Source organism: Delphinapterus leucas, chromosome 10, assembly GCF_059928025.1.
Source record: "Delphinapterus leucas isolate spDelLeu-1000000601 "Yukka" chromosome 10, BTC_Dleu_Yukka2, whole genome shotgun sequence".
NCBI lineage: Eukaryota > Metazoa > Chordata > Mammalia > Artiodactyla > Monodontidae > Delphinapterus > Delphinapterus leucas.
In genome coordinates, this window is record NC_143138.1 from 62,714,717 (window position 1) to 62,729,223 (window position 14,507).

Genomic DNA, 14,507 nt, shown 5'->3' on the forward strand with positions numbered 1-14,507 from the left:
GAGTAAGTTTTTGTCCTACATCTAAAAATACATTGAATACATTGAGTCCATGTTGAAGCAAAATGGTGGAAATCCAGTCCTATCACTGGGATTGCAAAAGATGAATCTCCTGTGATTTATTTTTACCAACTGGTCTGGGTAGTCCTCAGGCAGAGCCCATCTTTCAAACAAATATTCACTGGGCAGCCTTCCATGCTTTCATACTTTTATTGCAGGCACAATTACTTGAAACCTGTTATAGTCAGATGATCCACCTGTTTCCAGTACTGGTTTTTTCCCCAGTTGCATTATTTTATGAGAGTAGAAATTTACCATCATGGAAACTTCATTCATCTTTGCTCTTCACAGTTCTTTAATGGCATACTTTTTACCCCAAGTGGGATAGCTTTGGACTTCACTGCACTGACGGTGTACAGGCGACCTTTGGTGGGGAGGTGGGTCACAAGGCTTGTCTTGCGAGGGGCCCCAGGAGTGGTGATGAGACCCACATGTGGTCTGTGGCACTGGGCATGGGAGGGAAGGTGGAGTGGAGGAGCCACTGAAGCAGCCGGCAGTGGCTGTGTGTGGTGCCAGGAGGTGCTCAACACGGGTGTCTGAGAGGACAGTGCGGGGAAACCCAGGAGGAGCAGGATTTTTGTGGGGAGGCAGGTTTTCTACTTGGTACGCTGTACTTCCTAGCAGTATGGTTTGGAGGTGTACCTTATGAAAAGAAGGCCGTCATCCTCAGAGGCTAACAGAATAAGTTGTCTTGTTCCCCTAAAAGAGCCATTGTAGTATTTGTGCATCTGACGGGAGGTACATCTGTGACCAAGTGTGTCTTCCTTCCCCTTCCTCAGCTCTGCTCCTGCCCCACCTCTGTTACAGGAGGGGTTTTCTCCTCAGCGAAGGTGGACACCTATGACCTCTCTGGGACCACAGTCCAGTCTCTCTGTAACACTAGTTGTCCGGCACCTCCCCGTTTCCTCCCAGCTCGAGTAGGCCTGTTCAGACAGCCCAGTCAGGCTGCTTTGGGTCTCCACATCCCCCCCAGTCTCCCCCTGCTTCTTGGCTGTGCCACTGTGTTTAGCAGAAAGATTCTAGCTAGGCTGAGCCTGCTTGGCAGGAAGAGAGGAAGGTAGGGTCTCTGAGCACCTCTTATGTGCCAGGGATGTAAGGATGTGATCTCATTTAGTCCTCATGGCCACCCTATAGAGAAGCATGGCTTTGCTTCACTGAGGGGGAAACCGAAGCTCGGAGGACACCTGGCCAGCAAGTGGCCGAGAAGAGTGTCAGACACACGCTGCCCGGCCTGGGTTCCTTGTCATGCGGTACCCTGTGAGGAGCCAGGCAGGCAAGCTGAGGCCTGGAGTTGGGTGCCTGCCCTTCGGGGGCCCCTCAGCAGATACTTAGGGTTCAGCATTCTGCCCTCTCGATTTCATCTTTTGGTGATAAGCCAGAATGTTGAAAACCAGTGTTTGTGTTCGGCCTTAACGGGACGTGGTGCAGGACAGTAGAAAGGGCTCTGACTGGCCGGCAGGCCCCTGAGCCCACCTGTCAGGGAAGGGTTGGCCGAGGTGCTCTCCAAGTCCTCTCCAGCTTGGAGGCCTCACAGCTGCTAGAGCAGACGTCAGCATTTATCTGGCACTTTCCTTGCATAAAGCAGATACTGTGGGCAGCAGAATGTAACACGGTGGTCTTCACCCCTGGCCAGCCGTCAGGACCACCTAGGACCTGGAGTAAAAAGCAGTTTCCAGGCCCGCAGCCTGCATTGTTAATAAGCTCCCTGACCCTGCATAGCCAGGGTTAGGAACTGGGCTGTCAACAGTGAAGATGGAGAACATGCAGATGCACTCAGACAGTCTGTGAGGACAACAATGGGAAGATGAAAGAGCGAATTAGTATTTATCTTAAAACACTTAGCTGATGCCTACTATGTGCCAGACACACTTCTAAGGGCTTTACAGATACTAAGTTGTTCAACACTTCTGGGAGATCGTGTGGCTTTCACCCTCCATGAGGCCCAGAGATGTTAGGTCCCACCCCGGGTTATTCAGTTACCCAGCAAAGATAGGAATCAAACCAGACTGTCTGGCGCAAGAGTCTAGCCAGAGGTGGGGGCCATGCTGTAGTCTGTACTTGAACCAGGGTACAGGAGAGCTAGTCCAGTTGCTAGACAAACAAGCTGCAGTTACAAAGCCAGTTGGTAATACAGGCTGGGGGATCGTATTCTAATAAGCAGTAATTATACCAGGCTGTAGGAAAGATGGTGTCTGCACTGGAGGTTTGCCCAGAAAGCTTGAAGAGGGGAATTAGAGTTTGCACTGGGTATGAATGAAGTGCATGAGACATGCCAGGTGTGATTGTTGATTCTTAGTAGAGTTTGGAAGGCCTGGGTTTAGGGCCTGCCTGTCTTCCATAATCACCAGGCTCCTCCTTCCCAGCAGCCCTTCCTCCTGGGCTCTGAAGATAAAGGAATGAACAAAACCAACAGGGTCCAGCCTCACGAGTTGACAGTTCAGATGAAGAGGAGATAGACTCTATAAACAAACACACACAGAAGTACACAACTTTTCTTTCTACACGTGACTTCCTCTCCTCTCTTCCTGTTGGCTTTATTCCATAACTCAGGCCAAGGCTTCTTTAAAATAAGGAAGAAGGATGTGTTGCCTTCCTCTTAATAATGCGCTGCAACCCTCCCTGTTCAATGAGTGCACGAGTACAGTCTACACTTTTGCTCATGGGCAAAAACGTGTGAAAGACCTTAGTTGTTACTATGCTTAATGTAGAACAGGGAGTGTTAGGTGTTTGAGCATCAGATGTACGTAGGTAATTACGTGCAGTAGTAACTGCACTAATCAACGTGGCCCTGGTGGCAGCTGCAGCATCAGTGGCCACCATTTTTTACTTGTTTGGAGGCCAGGCATATGTTAGCAAAGATGAGAGTAACACTTGCCAAGTGCAACTGAGAGTTACCTGGGGCAAAACGCAGGTGATGAGTTCCTCCTTCAGTGCAGGCCTGACTGGCTGAGGAGCTGCACCACAGGCTGAGGCCTCTGAGTGGTGGCACCACAGCCAGGGCAACAAGGCAGCGCGTGCGGTTAGGGTGACGAGCCAGTGTGTGTCAGTGAGCCAGGAGAGCAGCCACACGTTCTTGTCTTTGTAAACACTTGGTTGGCACTTCTCAGGAACCGGTGTCCTTTACTGGGGATAATACTTAAAGTAACAAATGATGCTACCTTCTTCTTCTCCCCCTCACTCCCCGTCTCCCTCAGCTGCTGGAATGTGGTGGAAATTTGTTTGATGCCATCTCCATCGCTGTAAAGGCTGCGCTCTTCAATACAAGGTATGCCTTCCTGGAAACAGCCCCCTGGGCCCGTGGAGAACCTGAGCAGCCACCTGTGATGAACCACTGAGGGCACTGCTACTGGAGCTCGTAGGAGAAGATAACGAGGGGTTTCAGCATTGACAATGGTGGTATTTAATTTTAAGCTTCAGAAAACAGATTTTATAAGTTATAACTAAATATATTTCTGTATTTATTTTTTTGGATTATTATTTTCATAAGTAAACATGTACCATATAGAAAAATATTAGAAAACTACAGAGCAGCAAAAAGAGTAGAAACCAGAGACACAGTCAGTTTTCCAAATACTGTCACTAGATAAAGCTCCATGGAGACAGGGGTTTTGCCTGTTTTGTACTCTGCTGTCTCCCCAGCACCATAAACAGTGCCTGACACATACTCCTTGATTGGACACGTGAATGTTCTCAAAGCAGGGTAGCAGCCTGCTGTTTGGTTTAAGTTAAGAGCGGGAAATGATGATGCCCCTGTGGTTCAGCTTCCCAGACAGGCTGTGTAGCAGAGGACATGGCACTAAGCTTTCTTGGAGTTGTCATTCCCTCTGACTGTTTGATGATACGGCCTTTTCCTTCTCTATGCACAAGATTCTTTGAGGAAAGTTTGCAGCATTTGAAAATAAATATGTGGAGGAGGGTGTTCATTCCACGAGAGAGCTTACATTATGGTAATGGGGGGTCCTGGGGTACTTGAAAATGAGGATTAAAACTTCTAGGGATATAGCCTAAGGAATTAATTGGATAAGTGAGCAAAGATATTATTCGAAGATGTTTATCACAGCTTCTTTGTAGTGATGAGAAGTTGGAAACAACCTGAATGTCCCAACAGAGGGGATTGAAATCTACACAGCAGCATATTTAGTATGTCTGTAAATATATATATCCCCAGATGGTCATTGTGGTTATTTTCCAGTGCTCATATCATGGGTGATTTAAAATTTATCTGTATTTTAGAGTTTTTCTGTGGTGAATTTAGACTACTTGCACAATTTAAAACAAAACAAAGATAAATAAATGTAGGTCAGAAATTGCAGGATGGAATATTTGCTGAGAATGAAAGCTATAGAGTCCCTTAACCCTAGCTGTGCCACTAGACTCCTGGCTGACACTAGTCAAGGGTGGGCCTGGCACTTGTGGCCACTGTGAGGGCTCAAGTACCAGATGCCATCAGCAGCAGCCTGGGCTTGGGCTCCGTTGGAGAAGAAAGGAAGTCGCCATCTGTTGTACCTCAAGCGTCAGAAATTACTTCCTGTCTGCCAGCTGGTTTCCATGGGCACCAGGGCAAAAAGGGAGAGTAGAACCAGATGAGGCTGTTTGGCTGTGGGGGAGGTGTTGGGCAAACTGTACATCAGGATGATAAACCCAGCTGCTCAGGATGGGGAGGACACCTGTCATGGCCATAGCTGCAAGTCTCATTCCCAGAGCAAGAACAGCCCTGCGGGCAGCAAGGGATGCGGACTCGGCAAGGCGCTGGGTCCCTCTAGTGTATGGAGAGACCTTTGGTACAGCCAGGGCCTTTTAGAAGGGTAGAGGCCATTCTCTCGACAGTATCCTCTAGCCCTTCTGCTGAACCATATTGTGGCCAGAGGGTTGGGAAGGGGTGTGTGTGCGTGTGTGTGTGTCTGTGTGTGTGTACGCTTATTTTTTACCATGCCAAAATTCAAACTGGTTACCTGATTTGTTCAAATAGGATATTACTTAGTACTTACACCCTGGGGGCCCCTGACATGGAGACTTCATCCAGGACAGACCCCGGCAGGACTCCTTAGTCCTTGTGGACATTCTCTGGCTGAAACTCCTTTGCTCTGGACGTTGGCTTGTGTAGGGATGGCCAGCAGGCTGAATCATAAGGGTCTTTTGTTAGAGGCACAGGGAAAAGCACCAACACTGTTTCTATAACAGTAGCTGGCTGGACCACCTCTTCCTTCCTGGCTCCACCCCACACTGGAATGAACTGACTTTATGGCTCAAATATATTTTCAGCACCCAGCTCAAGAAACAGAACACTGCCAGCCCCCCAGAAGCCCTCCCACCCTGTACCCCCATGCAAGTCGCTATACCCACAGAGGATAACCACAGTCCTGAAACAATAGATTGGTTGGTGCTTGATATAAATGGAATCATGCAGTGTTTTCTCTTTTATGTCTGCCTCGTTCACTGAGCATTATGTTTTGAGACATCTGTATTGTGGCCTGTAGTCATACTTTGCTTTTTGCTGTAGGGTGTTCCACTGTGTGAATATGCCACAGTTTATTTATCCATTCTTCTGTTGATGGATCTGAGTAGTTTCCAGTTTTGAGCTATTGCAAATAATGTTAGTAGATAATGCAAAACAGCTTTCCAAAGTGCTTTTACCAAATGATACTCCCATTAGCAGTGTATAGAGTCTGAGTTGCCCTGCATCTTTGCCAGCCCTTGGATTTCTTTTTGTGTTTTTAGTACTAGCCATCCTGGTGGGTATATCTTGGTATCACATTTTAGTTTTACTTTGCACTTCCCTGATGAATATTTAAGTTGAGCACCTTTCTGGCAATAAACATAGCCAGTATGTTTATTGGCTATGTGAATAGCCTCTTTCATGAAGTTCCTGTTGAAGTCTTTTGCCCGTTTTTCTGTTGGGTCGTGTAACTTTCTCTTATGTTTGGTAGGAATTCTTTATGTAATATGTTAGTTTATATACACATACACACACAGAGAGAAATATTTTCTCCACTCTGGATTATCTTTTAGTTTCCAAATAATGCCTTTTAATTATTTATTTATTTAGGCTGTGTCGGGTCTTAGTTGCAGCACGTGGGATCTTCATTGCGGCATGCGGGATTTTTAGTTGCAGCATGTGAACTCTTAGTTGTGGCATGTGGGATCTAGTTCCCTGACCAGGACTTGATCCCGGCCCCCTGCACTGGGAGCATGAAGTTTTAGCCATTAGAGCACCAGGGAATTCCCCCAAATAATGCCTTTTGACAAACAGAAGTTCATAATCTTAATATATATTATACACAGAGAGGCATATCTTGATTTTTTTTTTTTTTTTTTGCGGTACGCAGGCCTCTCACTGTTGTGGCCTCTCCTGTTGTGGAGCACAGGCTCCGGACACGCAGGCTCATCGGCCATGGCTCACGGGCCCAGCTGCTCCGTGGCATGTGGGATCTTCCCGGACCAGGGCACGAACCCACGTCCCCTGCATTGGCAGGCGGACTCTCAACCACTGCACCACCAGGGAAACCCGGCATACCTTGTTTTACTGCACTTCACTTTATTGTGCTTAGCAGATACTGCGTTTTTTTACAAATTGAAGGTTTGTGACAACGCTGCGTTGAGCAAGTCTATCAGTGCCATTTTCCCAGCAGTATTTTCTCACTTCATGTCTCTGTGTCATATTTTGATAATTCTTGCAATATTTTGGACTTTTTCATTATTCATATATTTGTTGTGGTGACCTGTGATCAGTAATCTTTGATGTTACCATTGCAAAATGACTATGACTTGCAGAAGGCTCAGATGATGGTTATCATTGTTTAGTAATAGAGTCTTTTTATATTAAGGTATGTGCATTGTCTTTTTTTTTTTTTGGTTTTTTGTTAGATAAAATACTATTGAATACTTAGTAGACTGCACTATAGTGTGAACATAACTTTATATGCAAAAAATTCGTGTGACTCACTTTATTGCCATAGTCTGGAACCAAACCTGCAGTATCTCCAAGATGTGCCTGTGTGTGTGTGTGTGTGTGTGTGTGTGTGTATTCAATTATAATATAATTGAATCTGTTATTTTTTTCTCCCCTATACAGTGAGTACTTTCTGTCCTATTCAATAAATCTTTGTCTACTCTAAGGTCTTGAAAATGTTCTTAGTTTTTCTTATAAAAGCTTTATTGTTTTATCTTTCACCTTTACATCTGCAGTCCATTTGGTATGTGTATGGTGAGAGGTAGGGATCAGGATTCATTTTTGGATATCTGGTTGACTAAGCATCATTTTACATTTTATTTTTTAAATTTATTTTTTATTGAGGTATCATTCATTTACAGTATTATAGTAGTTTCAGGTGTACAACATAGTGATTCAGTATTTTTATATGTTATACTCCATTTAAAGTTATTATAAAATATTGGCTATATTCCCTGTGTGGTACAATATATCCTTGTACCTTATTTATTTCATTCATAGTACTTCATGCCTCTTAATCCCCTGCCTCTTTTTAGCCCCTCTCCCTTTCCCTCTCCTCAGCATCATTTTTTTTTTTTCCGGCCATGTGGCATGCAGGATCTTAGTTCCCTGACCAGGGATCGAATCTGGGTCCCCTGCAGTGGAAGCGTGGAGTCTTAACCCCTGGACCGCCAGGGAAGTCCCTCCCTAGCATCCTTTTTTAAAAGACCTCCTTTCCTCACTGCACTCAGTGTCACCTGTACACTTTTGGCAGGGCTGACACAGAGCTCAGGCATAGCATGACTTCATCTTGTGAGGTACAGGGATTCCAACTCAAGAAAAAGAAGTTATCATCCTTCCTTTCAGTTAGTGGGAATTTTAATTGTGCTTCTCCTTCTAGGATACCAAGAGTTCGTGTTCTGGAAGATGAAGAGGGCTTGAAGGACATTGAACTGTCTGACGACCCCTATGACTGCATCCAGCTAAGTGTGGAGAATGTCCCCTGTATCGTCACCCTGTGCAAAGTATGAGCTTATATCTCATGGTTTTTGTCTTCCCTGTGGATCTCCTTCAACCCCAACCCGTTAAGGTTACCTAATAGATTGAGAAGTTATAGTTTCACAACCCATATAGTAGTCTTAACCCAAATCGAATAATTTTGTTATATTAGAGACCACTACCATGAGCAGCTCTTTCTTTTCTTTTTAACTGGAAGATAATGGCTCTGGTCCCAGGAGCACACGAGTGGGTTCATAGTAACAGTAGCCAGAGTTTGCTAAGCCCCTTCTACCTACCAGGCATTTCACCAAAACACCCTGAATGCATATTTCCTTTAATTCTCTCAACTCTATGGTGTCTACGCTGCTTGAGTAGTAAAAGGGTGGTTGAAAGGTGGACACTGTCCCCTCTGTGGCCCTAATGTCCACATCTATGAAATAAGGGGGTTGGAGCAGGGCCTGGGTGTCTAATACATCAAGTGTGGTTTTTCCATTAGCACTGAGGCCTGTGGAGCATAACACCTGGCTGATGCTGATGTGTAACTTGCACCTCCCAAGGCTGTGCAAAGAGGCCTGTTTTGGCTGAGATTGTCGCTGATTCCACGCAGGATTCGTTATATAAAAATCAGACTGAACTGGTCAGGTTTAATTCCACCAGAATCGCTTCACCCAGGCTCTGGTGAAGCATTGGGACGACTGGAGCCACCTGCCCTTGACTCATTCTTGAGCATGTCCCTTAGCATGGGCCCTCTTGATTCATCTTTGTCATCAGTGAAACTTCCAGGGGCCTGTTAGAAACCCCCTGGTTGGCCTCTGACTTGAAAGGTCTCTGAATTATAATTCCAACCACCCTTCCCCCTACCCCATATTTCCATTTCATGCTTCTGTTACACTGGTTACACAGTAGCCTGTGATAGAGTGATCGAACGGTACTTCAAATATTTTCCATATGAGCAGAAACTAAAATAAGACCCAAATGGGAGATACAGGTTCTTTGCTGGTGTAGATATTCCCTCCACGAGGCTCTTAAAAGTGGGGATCTGGGATGTGCGTTGCCCACGCACGTGCACTGCTGCCTGACTTTGCAGATTGGTTATCGGCACGTGGTGGATGCTACTCTTCAGGAGGAGGCCTGCTCCTTGGCCAGCTTGCTGGTGTCCGTGACCAGCAAGGGAGTTGTGACATGCATGAGGAAAGTGGGAAAGGGCAGCCTGGACCCAGAGAGCGTCTTCGAGATGATGGAGGTGAGACTGGTTCTGAAGCAGGTGCTTGGACCTGGCTGGGAGTATTGGCTGCCTCCTGCCCCCTTGGTCACGCTGTGGGAATTCTCCCCATTGACCCCCTTCACCCCAGGCTTGGGGCTTGGAGAGCAGCTGGTATGAGCCAGATGTCACTGAGCTAGCTGAGGGTGGTGGCGGTGAGGGCTCTAGACCAGGAAGTAGTGACCTGCTCATAAGAGTCTCTTATCCTTTCCCTCTCTCATCCTCAGTTCCACATTTCTGAATGAGAATATTGGACTGATAATGTGAAGAGTCACTTGTAACTCCAAAATCCCAAGTTTCTGTGATTTGATGAGGGAATTGAAATCCTGGCTGACTGCTTCCCATCCCTTGAAGGGAGTGAGCGGAGGTGGAGCCAGGGGGCTGAAGGATGGCCGTCTCCCCATTCTTCGTGGGTCTGGAAGTGTTTAAGTGGAGATGAATAGGAAAGGTGGGAAATCCTCTCGACTGGCGGGTTGCTCCCCTCAGGTCTCCTCAGGCCTGGCAGCACCACTAGGGTGCTTTCCAGCTGCTCTGTACTGATTGGTCGACAGGTCTGTCCCCCACATTGGCCTGGAAGCCCCTCTGCGGCAGGGACCAGGTCATGCTGACCTGTGTCTTTCCAGACCTTCCTCCCCTCGTGTCCACCTTGACTTTCCAGAAGTCTTTGAGGACTTTGAGACTGACAGACTGACTGACTGACTGAATTGCCAGGAACAGAGTTAGCCAGCCCCAGTATTTTGCTTTAGTTAACCACTGCCTTACAACACATGCCCAGAGGTCATCTATACTCTTCTTTCATTTCTAGAAATAGTGACTTCTCACTAAGCACTTAATGTCTGTTGTTATTTTTGTCATCTTACTTGAAAGCAAAAAATTGGCCTTGTGTATAGTGTTGAGGGCCCAAGCATAAGCTCTGAAGACAGACTGCCCGGGTTGCAAATGCGGGTTCTGGGCCACAGTTCCCTCATCTGCAAATGGGGATAACAGGTGTTGTGAGGGGTGGGCAGGCTGAGTGGAGGGGAAGCACGTGTCAGAGCGTCTGACGTGTCGTCAGTTTGCAGCAAGTGTCAGCTCCTACTCTGTGCCCCATTAAGCACCCTGAGTTCAGGTGTCTCCAACTGTGCATGGCAACAAGGGTTCTTCTTAAACAAAAGCTCTTAAAAAGCTTTATAATAAGTTCTACCAGAGGCCTCTAGATGAGTGGCTCTCAAATCTTGTTTTCGAAGGAATTCCCCCCTCATCCCCCCACCAGGAGAGTTTGATGAGAATTGCAGTTATCTAAACAACAACAGAAACAATAAATAATAGTTAACGTTTATTGTGTGCTTACTACGTGTCAGACCCTGTTTTTGGTGCTTTAAATAATATCGTGTCATTTACTCCTCAACAACCCTGTGAGGAAACTGTTGTTACCCTTATTTTTGTAGACGAGGAATTAAGGCACGTAGAGAATAAGGAACTTGCCTACAGGCTTCACAGCTTGTAAATGCGGGAGCTAGGATTCAAACCTGGACTGTGTGCCTCCAGCCAAGAGCTATTTTAACCTCCTAAACCAGGTCAGCCATGGATGGGTGGGAGAACCAGAGTGCTGTCCAGTGAGCTGGGCTTCATCTTCCCCTGGGGCTCGGGAATGAGGTCTGCAGACCCTGCTCAGAGGGACCATGGCCCTGAGGCCCTGTCTCACCATTTGCCTCACACGGGGAGGCAGCATTCTGGAGATGCCGCTCGTGGTAAAGCTTAGAAACTCAGGTTGTTGTGCGGCTGCCACCCCCAACCTCTGCAGTCTCTTTCCTGCAAGTCCAGGTTCAGACTTCTCAAGTCCTGGTGTCCTGTCTGTCTCATCTCCTCTTCTCCTCTCCCTGCCTTCATTCACGTGAATAATCAGTTCCTCTACTCGATCAACTTGGACATTTTTTCTTTTTTCTAACGTCATGATAAAAATCTTCCCAAAGTCACTTTGGACCTTAACCCTGACTTTGCATTTCATAGAACTGATCACTCCCCAGCCTGTAGACTGAGATCTTCTCTTCATATGAGTTTTCCGTAATTCTTAGAGTCTCATCCCTTGTTATAGTCAGGGGTCAGGGGAGAAGGCACACAGCCCTAGGGAGAATCCACCTATGACTAGGAGGATTGGGGTGGGGGTCAAGGCCTGGGTGCCTTTCTCCCTGACATTGTTGGGAATGGAACCAGTGGCACAGGTGAAACTAAAACTGCTATGGGAACGTGGAAGGCTTGATGAAGAGACTTGCAGTTGGTTCACTGTATTCTTAACCTGATTCAGGGATGGAAAAACAGTTGCCTAAAGAAAGATTTTTGTTGTATAGTTGGGTTTTTTTGCCGGGGGCCCCCTTCTTTCTGCTGTGTAGGAAATCTGTGGGTTGTCTGACCTCCTGACCTGTCTTGATTCCAACATTTCACGCCTTTAGCATCTCTGCATGTCAGTAACATCAAAGACTCTATCCGGGTATTGACTTTGGTCCTATCTGAGCAGGTCTCCTTTGGTGGCAGGTGAATTAGAAACTGCTTGTTAACATGGGTCCTCAGCACCATCTGTTCCTTCACCAGACAGATTTTTGGATTCACTTGGCCTCCCCATGCCTTCTCACTGCAGCACAGTGGCTGTAACCAAGACCTGATTGGGTTGACAGTTTTGCTGCTTCTAGTGGCAGCAGCTAAGGACTGAGGCAGCCTTTGTTGCTTGCTGCTTGCTGCTTTGGGGTTTGCCTTCTTCTTCTTCTTCCTTTTTTTTTTTTCCTTTTTCAAAATGGAGGTTTTTCCAGAATGCAACTACTATGTAGTCGGGGTTTGACTTGTTAATTAAATAAAAGTCCTGTAAGGCAGATGGAACGCGTGCAGCTTTACAATGGCTAGCTGGCGGGGAGCTTCTCTTGGTCAGAGTGTGTGTGCCTCACAAGCGGGCCTGTGCCCTCTTCCATCCCTTCTGTGTCCTGCAGACCAGCAAGCGCGTGGGCAAGGTGCTGCACACCTCCCTGCAGAGCGTTCTACACAAGGAGGAAAGCCTGGGGCCCAAGAGACAGAAAGTTGGATTCCTGGGATGATTTGCACATCAACCCCCAACTGCCACGTGTTTGTTTTCTACTTTTCCTTTTAAGCTGAAGTCTGTGTACATTTTTCTTATCTATTATGAATTTAAGGCAACATTTGTACATGTAAAATTAAAGTCTGATTTATGGTCTGGCTTGATATGGCTAGAGTTCCTCAGCTGTAAGCCAAGATGCCATTCGGTGACCCCTCAGAGAGTCTGACCCTTATCTAGTGAATGACAGCTAAGTCCAGAAGTCTGCTCCAATGCGAGGGCTCTGGTCACAGGCCTCCCCAGGGAGACTTACCACCTGCCACAGGAGATCAGAATAACAACATCAAGACCTAGCAGAAAAATGGTTCAAAGGAAATGTTTATGATATGTATATTGTCAATCTTTCTCCCCTGTAGAGCCTACAAAATAAGAATCACACACAAAAAATGTAAATTCGGGCTTCCCTCGTGGCGCAGTGGTTGAGAGTCTGCCTGCCGATGCAGGGGACACAGGTTCGTGCCCCAGTCCGGGAAGATCCCACATGCCGCGGAGCGGCTGGGCCCATGAGCCGTGGCCGCTGAGCCTGCGCGTCCGGAGCCTGTGCTCCGCAGCGGGAGAGGCCACAACAATGAGAGGCCCACGTACTGCAAAAAAAAGAAAAATGTAAATTTGCCTCGTGTATTTGGGGGCTTCTTGGTGGGGGAGATGGAGGAGGCGCTCTGCTCCAGGTACAGACCCAGGGCTTCTGCCTGGCTGGTGAGCCTTCCCGAGTTTTGGGGGAAGCCCAGTTCTTGCTTCTTGCCCTCCAAGAGATTCCCAACCTAGCTCCCCTAGAGTCTGGGGCTTAACATGTACTTTGGTCCTTAGCCAACCTTTCTTATCGCTCTTGTTTAGAACTTGCTTTGTGTTTTATAGCCACTCGCTGGTGTTTTGTAAGATTTCCATGTTTTATCTGCATTAAGAGGGCTGCTTCAGAGATGTTGTCATTTGATTCCTCAGCTCAGCTTCCTACTCTGGGGACAGAAGGAGAGGCCATTCTCAATGGCACCAGAAGGCTCTTTCTATAAGCCTGTGTTCTACTCACAGTGCAGTGTGTTGGAATTAAGTCTATTCATGGGTTGAGCAGTCTCTATTTTTTCTCCAGGGGAACTGAAACTCCCCAATCAATCCTTAAAGAGAGCCCTGGGGAAGGAGCTGATTCGTGAAAGAGCGCATTTCAGCCGTGGCATTTACTCTCTGCATTTCAGTTAGACAAATAGGGTAAGGAGTTAGGAAGTTATTGCCTAATGGAAAGAACATAATGCAAGCTGAAGCCCTTAAGGACTGACTCCAGAGGTCCTGGCGTGGGCACCTCCTCCCGGCATGGCCAGGTATGTCCTGTGGAGAGAAGCAGCTGCCTAGACTTGGACCTGGAGCTGCTGCCCTGTTGAGAAAATAGCCTGGGTTCTCTTTTTTCTTTATTTTTTTCCCAGTGATTGTCCTTACAGGCGCCATGACAGTGCTCCCAGGGAGGCAGCAGTCAGCCTGTTTCTCTTCCCCTGCCCCTGGTTGACTGACCGTGCTGGAATGTTAACAGTGGGACTGCACAGATGCAACCAGAATGTGAATAAAGTTTAGAAACCTTCAGTTTTGATGATTAAAGACATCAGATAGTTGAGACAGACAGGTGAGGCCTTCCCAGGCCAGTTGTACAACAGCTACCCAACTGGCCCTGCTGGCTAAGCAGTTATGGTGCAAATGAAGGGAAGAAGTAGATGTTAGTGTCTGTGTCTACCACCCCATCCATACCTTCCCTTGAAGGCCACCCCACCTGGAAGAAGGGTACATCACAAATGAAACAAAATACCAAATGAGCAAGGTCTCTCCAGGAGAGGCTTTATTAGAATTGTCTGATGGTTGCAGCTCTCAGAATAAGTGAAAACTGAAGGCAGAGACTGGCAAAGACTTGGAAAAATATTGTCCTGGGGAAATCCACTGCTTCATCCAGCAGAACCAGAACTGTCTTTAGTGGCCATTAAATAAATGTCAGGGAGAAAAACTAAAGTCAGCCAAAAGGCAATCAACAGCTTGTGGGTGGGGAGGGTAAGGGTGGGCATAGAAGGAATGAAATGTTATAGAATATTCAAATTGGTTTTATTGTTTCTGTGATTCCTTGGTCTCTCAAATTGTGTAAATTCAAGCCTGCAAAACACATGAATTTAGAATGAATTTAGAATTTAGAA

General features: G+C 46.8%; 1 protein-coding gene across 5 annotated transcripts in view; it reads left to right on the forward strand.

Moving 5' to 3' along the window:
* EXOSC7 (exosome component 7) overlaps positions 1-12,841 on the forward strand; it is a 29,688-nt gene extending 16,847 nt beyond the window's left edge. For 3 of the 5 annotated variants that reach the window (XM_022573414.2, XM_089919177.1, XM_089919175.1), the window contains exons 5-8: positions 3,252-3,322; positions 7,887-8,010; positions 9,072-9,227; positions 12,203-12,452. In XM_022573414.2, the coding sequence (XP_022429122.1) occupies positions 3,252-3,322; positions 7,887-8,010; positions 9,072-9,227; positions 12,203-12,307 (456 nt within the window). In that variant the 3' untranslated portion in view covers positions 12,308-12,452. Of the gene's footprint in view, positions 1-3,251; positions 3,323-7,886; positions 8,011-9,071; positions 9,228-12,202; positions 12,453-12,701 lie in introns of those variants that run through there. The other 2 variants (XM_089919176.1, XM_089919178.1) reach the window with 2 other exon arrangements.
* The last annotated feature ends 1,666 nt before the right edge of the window (positions 12,842-14,507 follow it).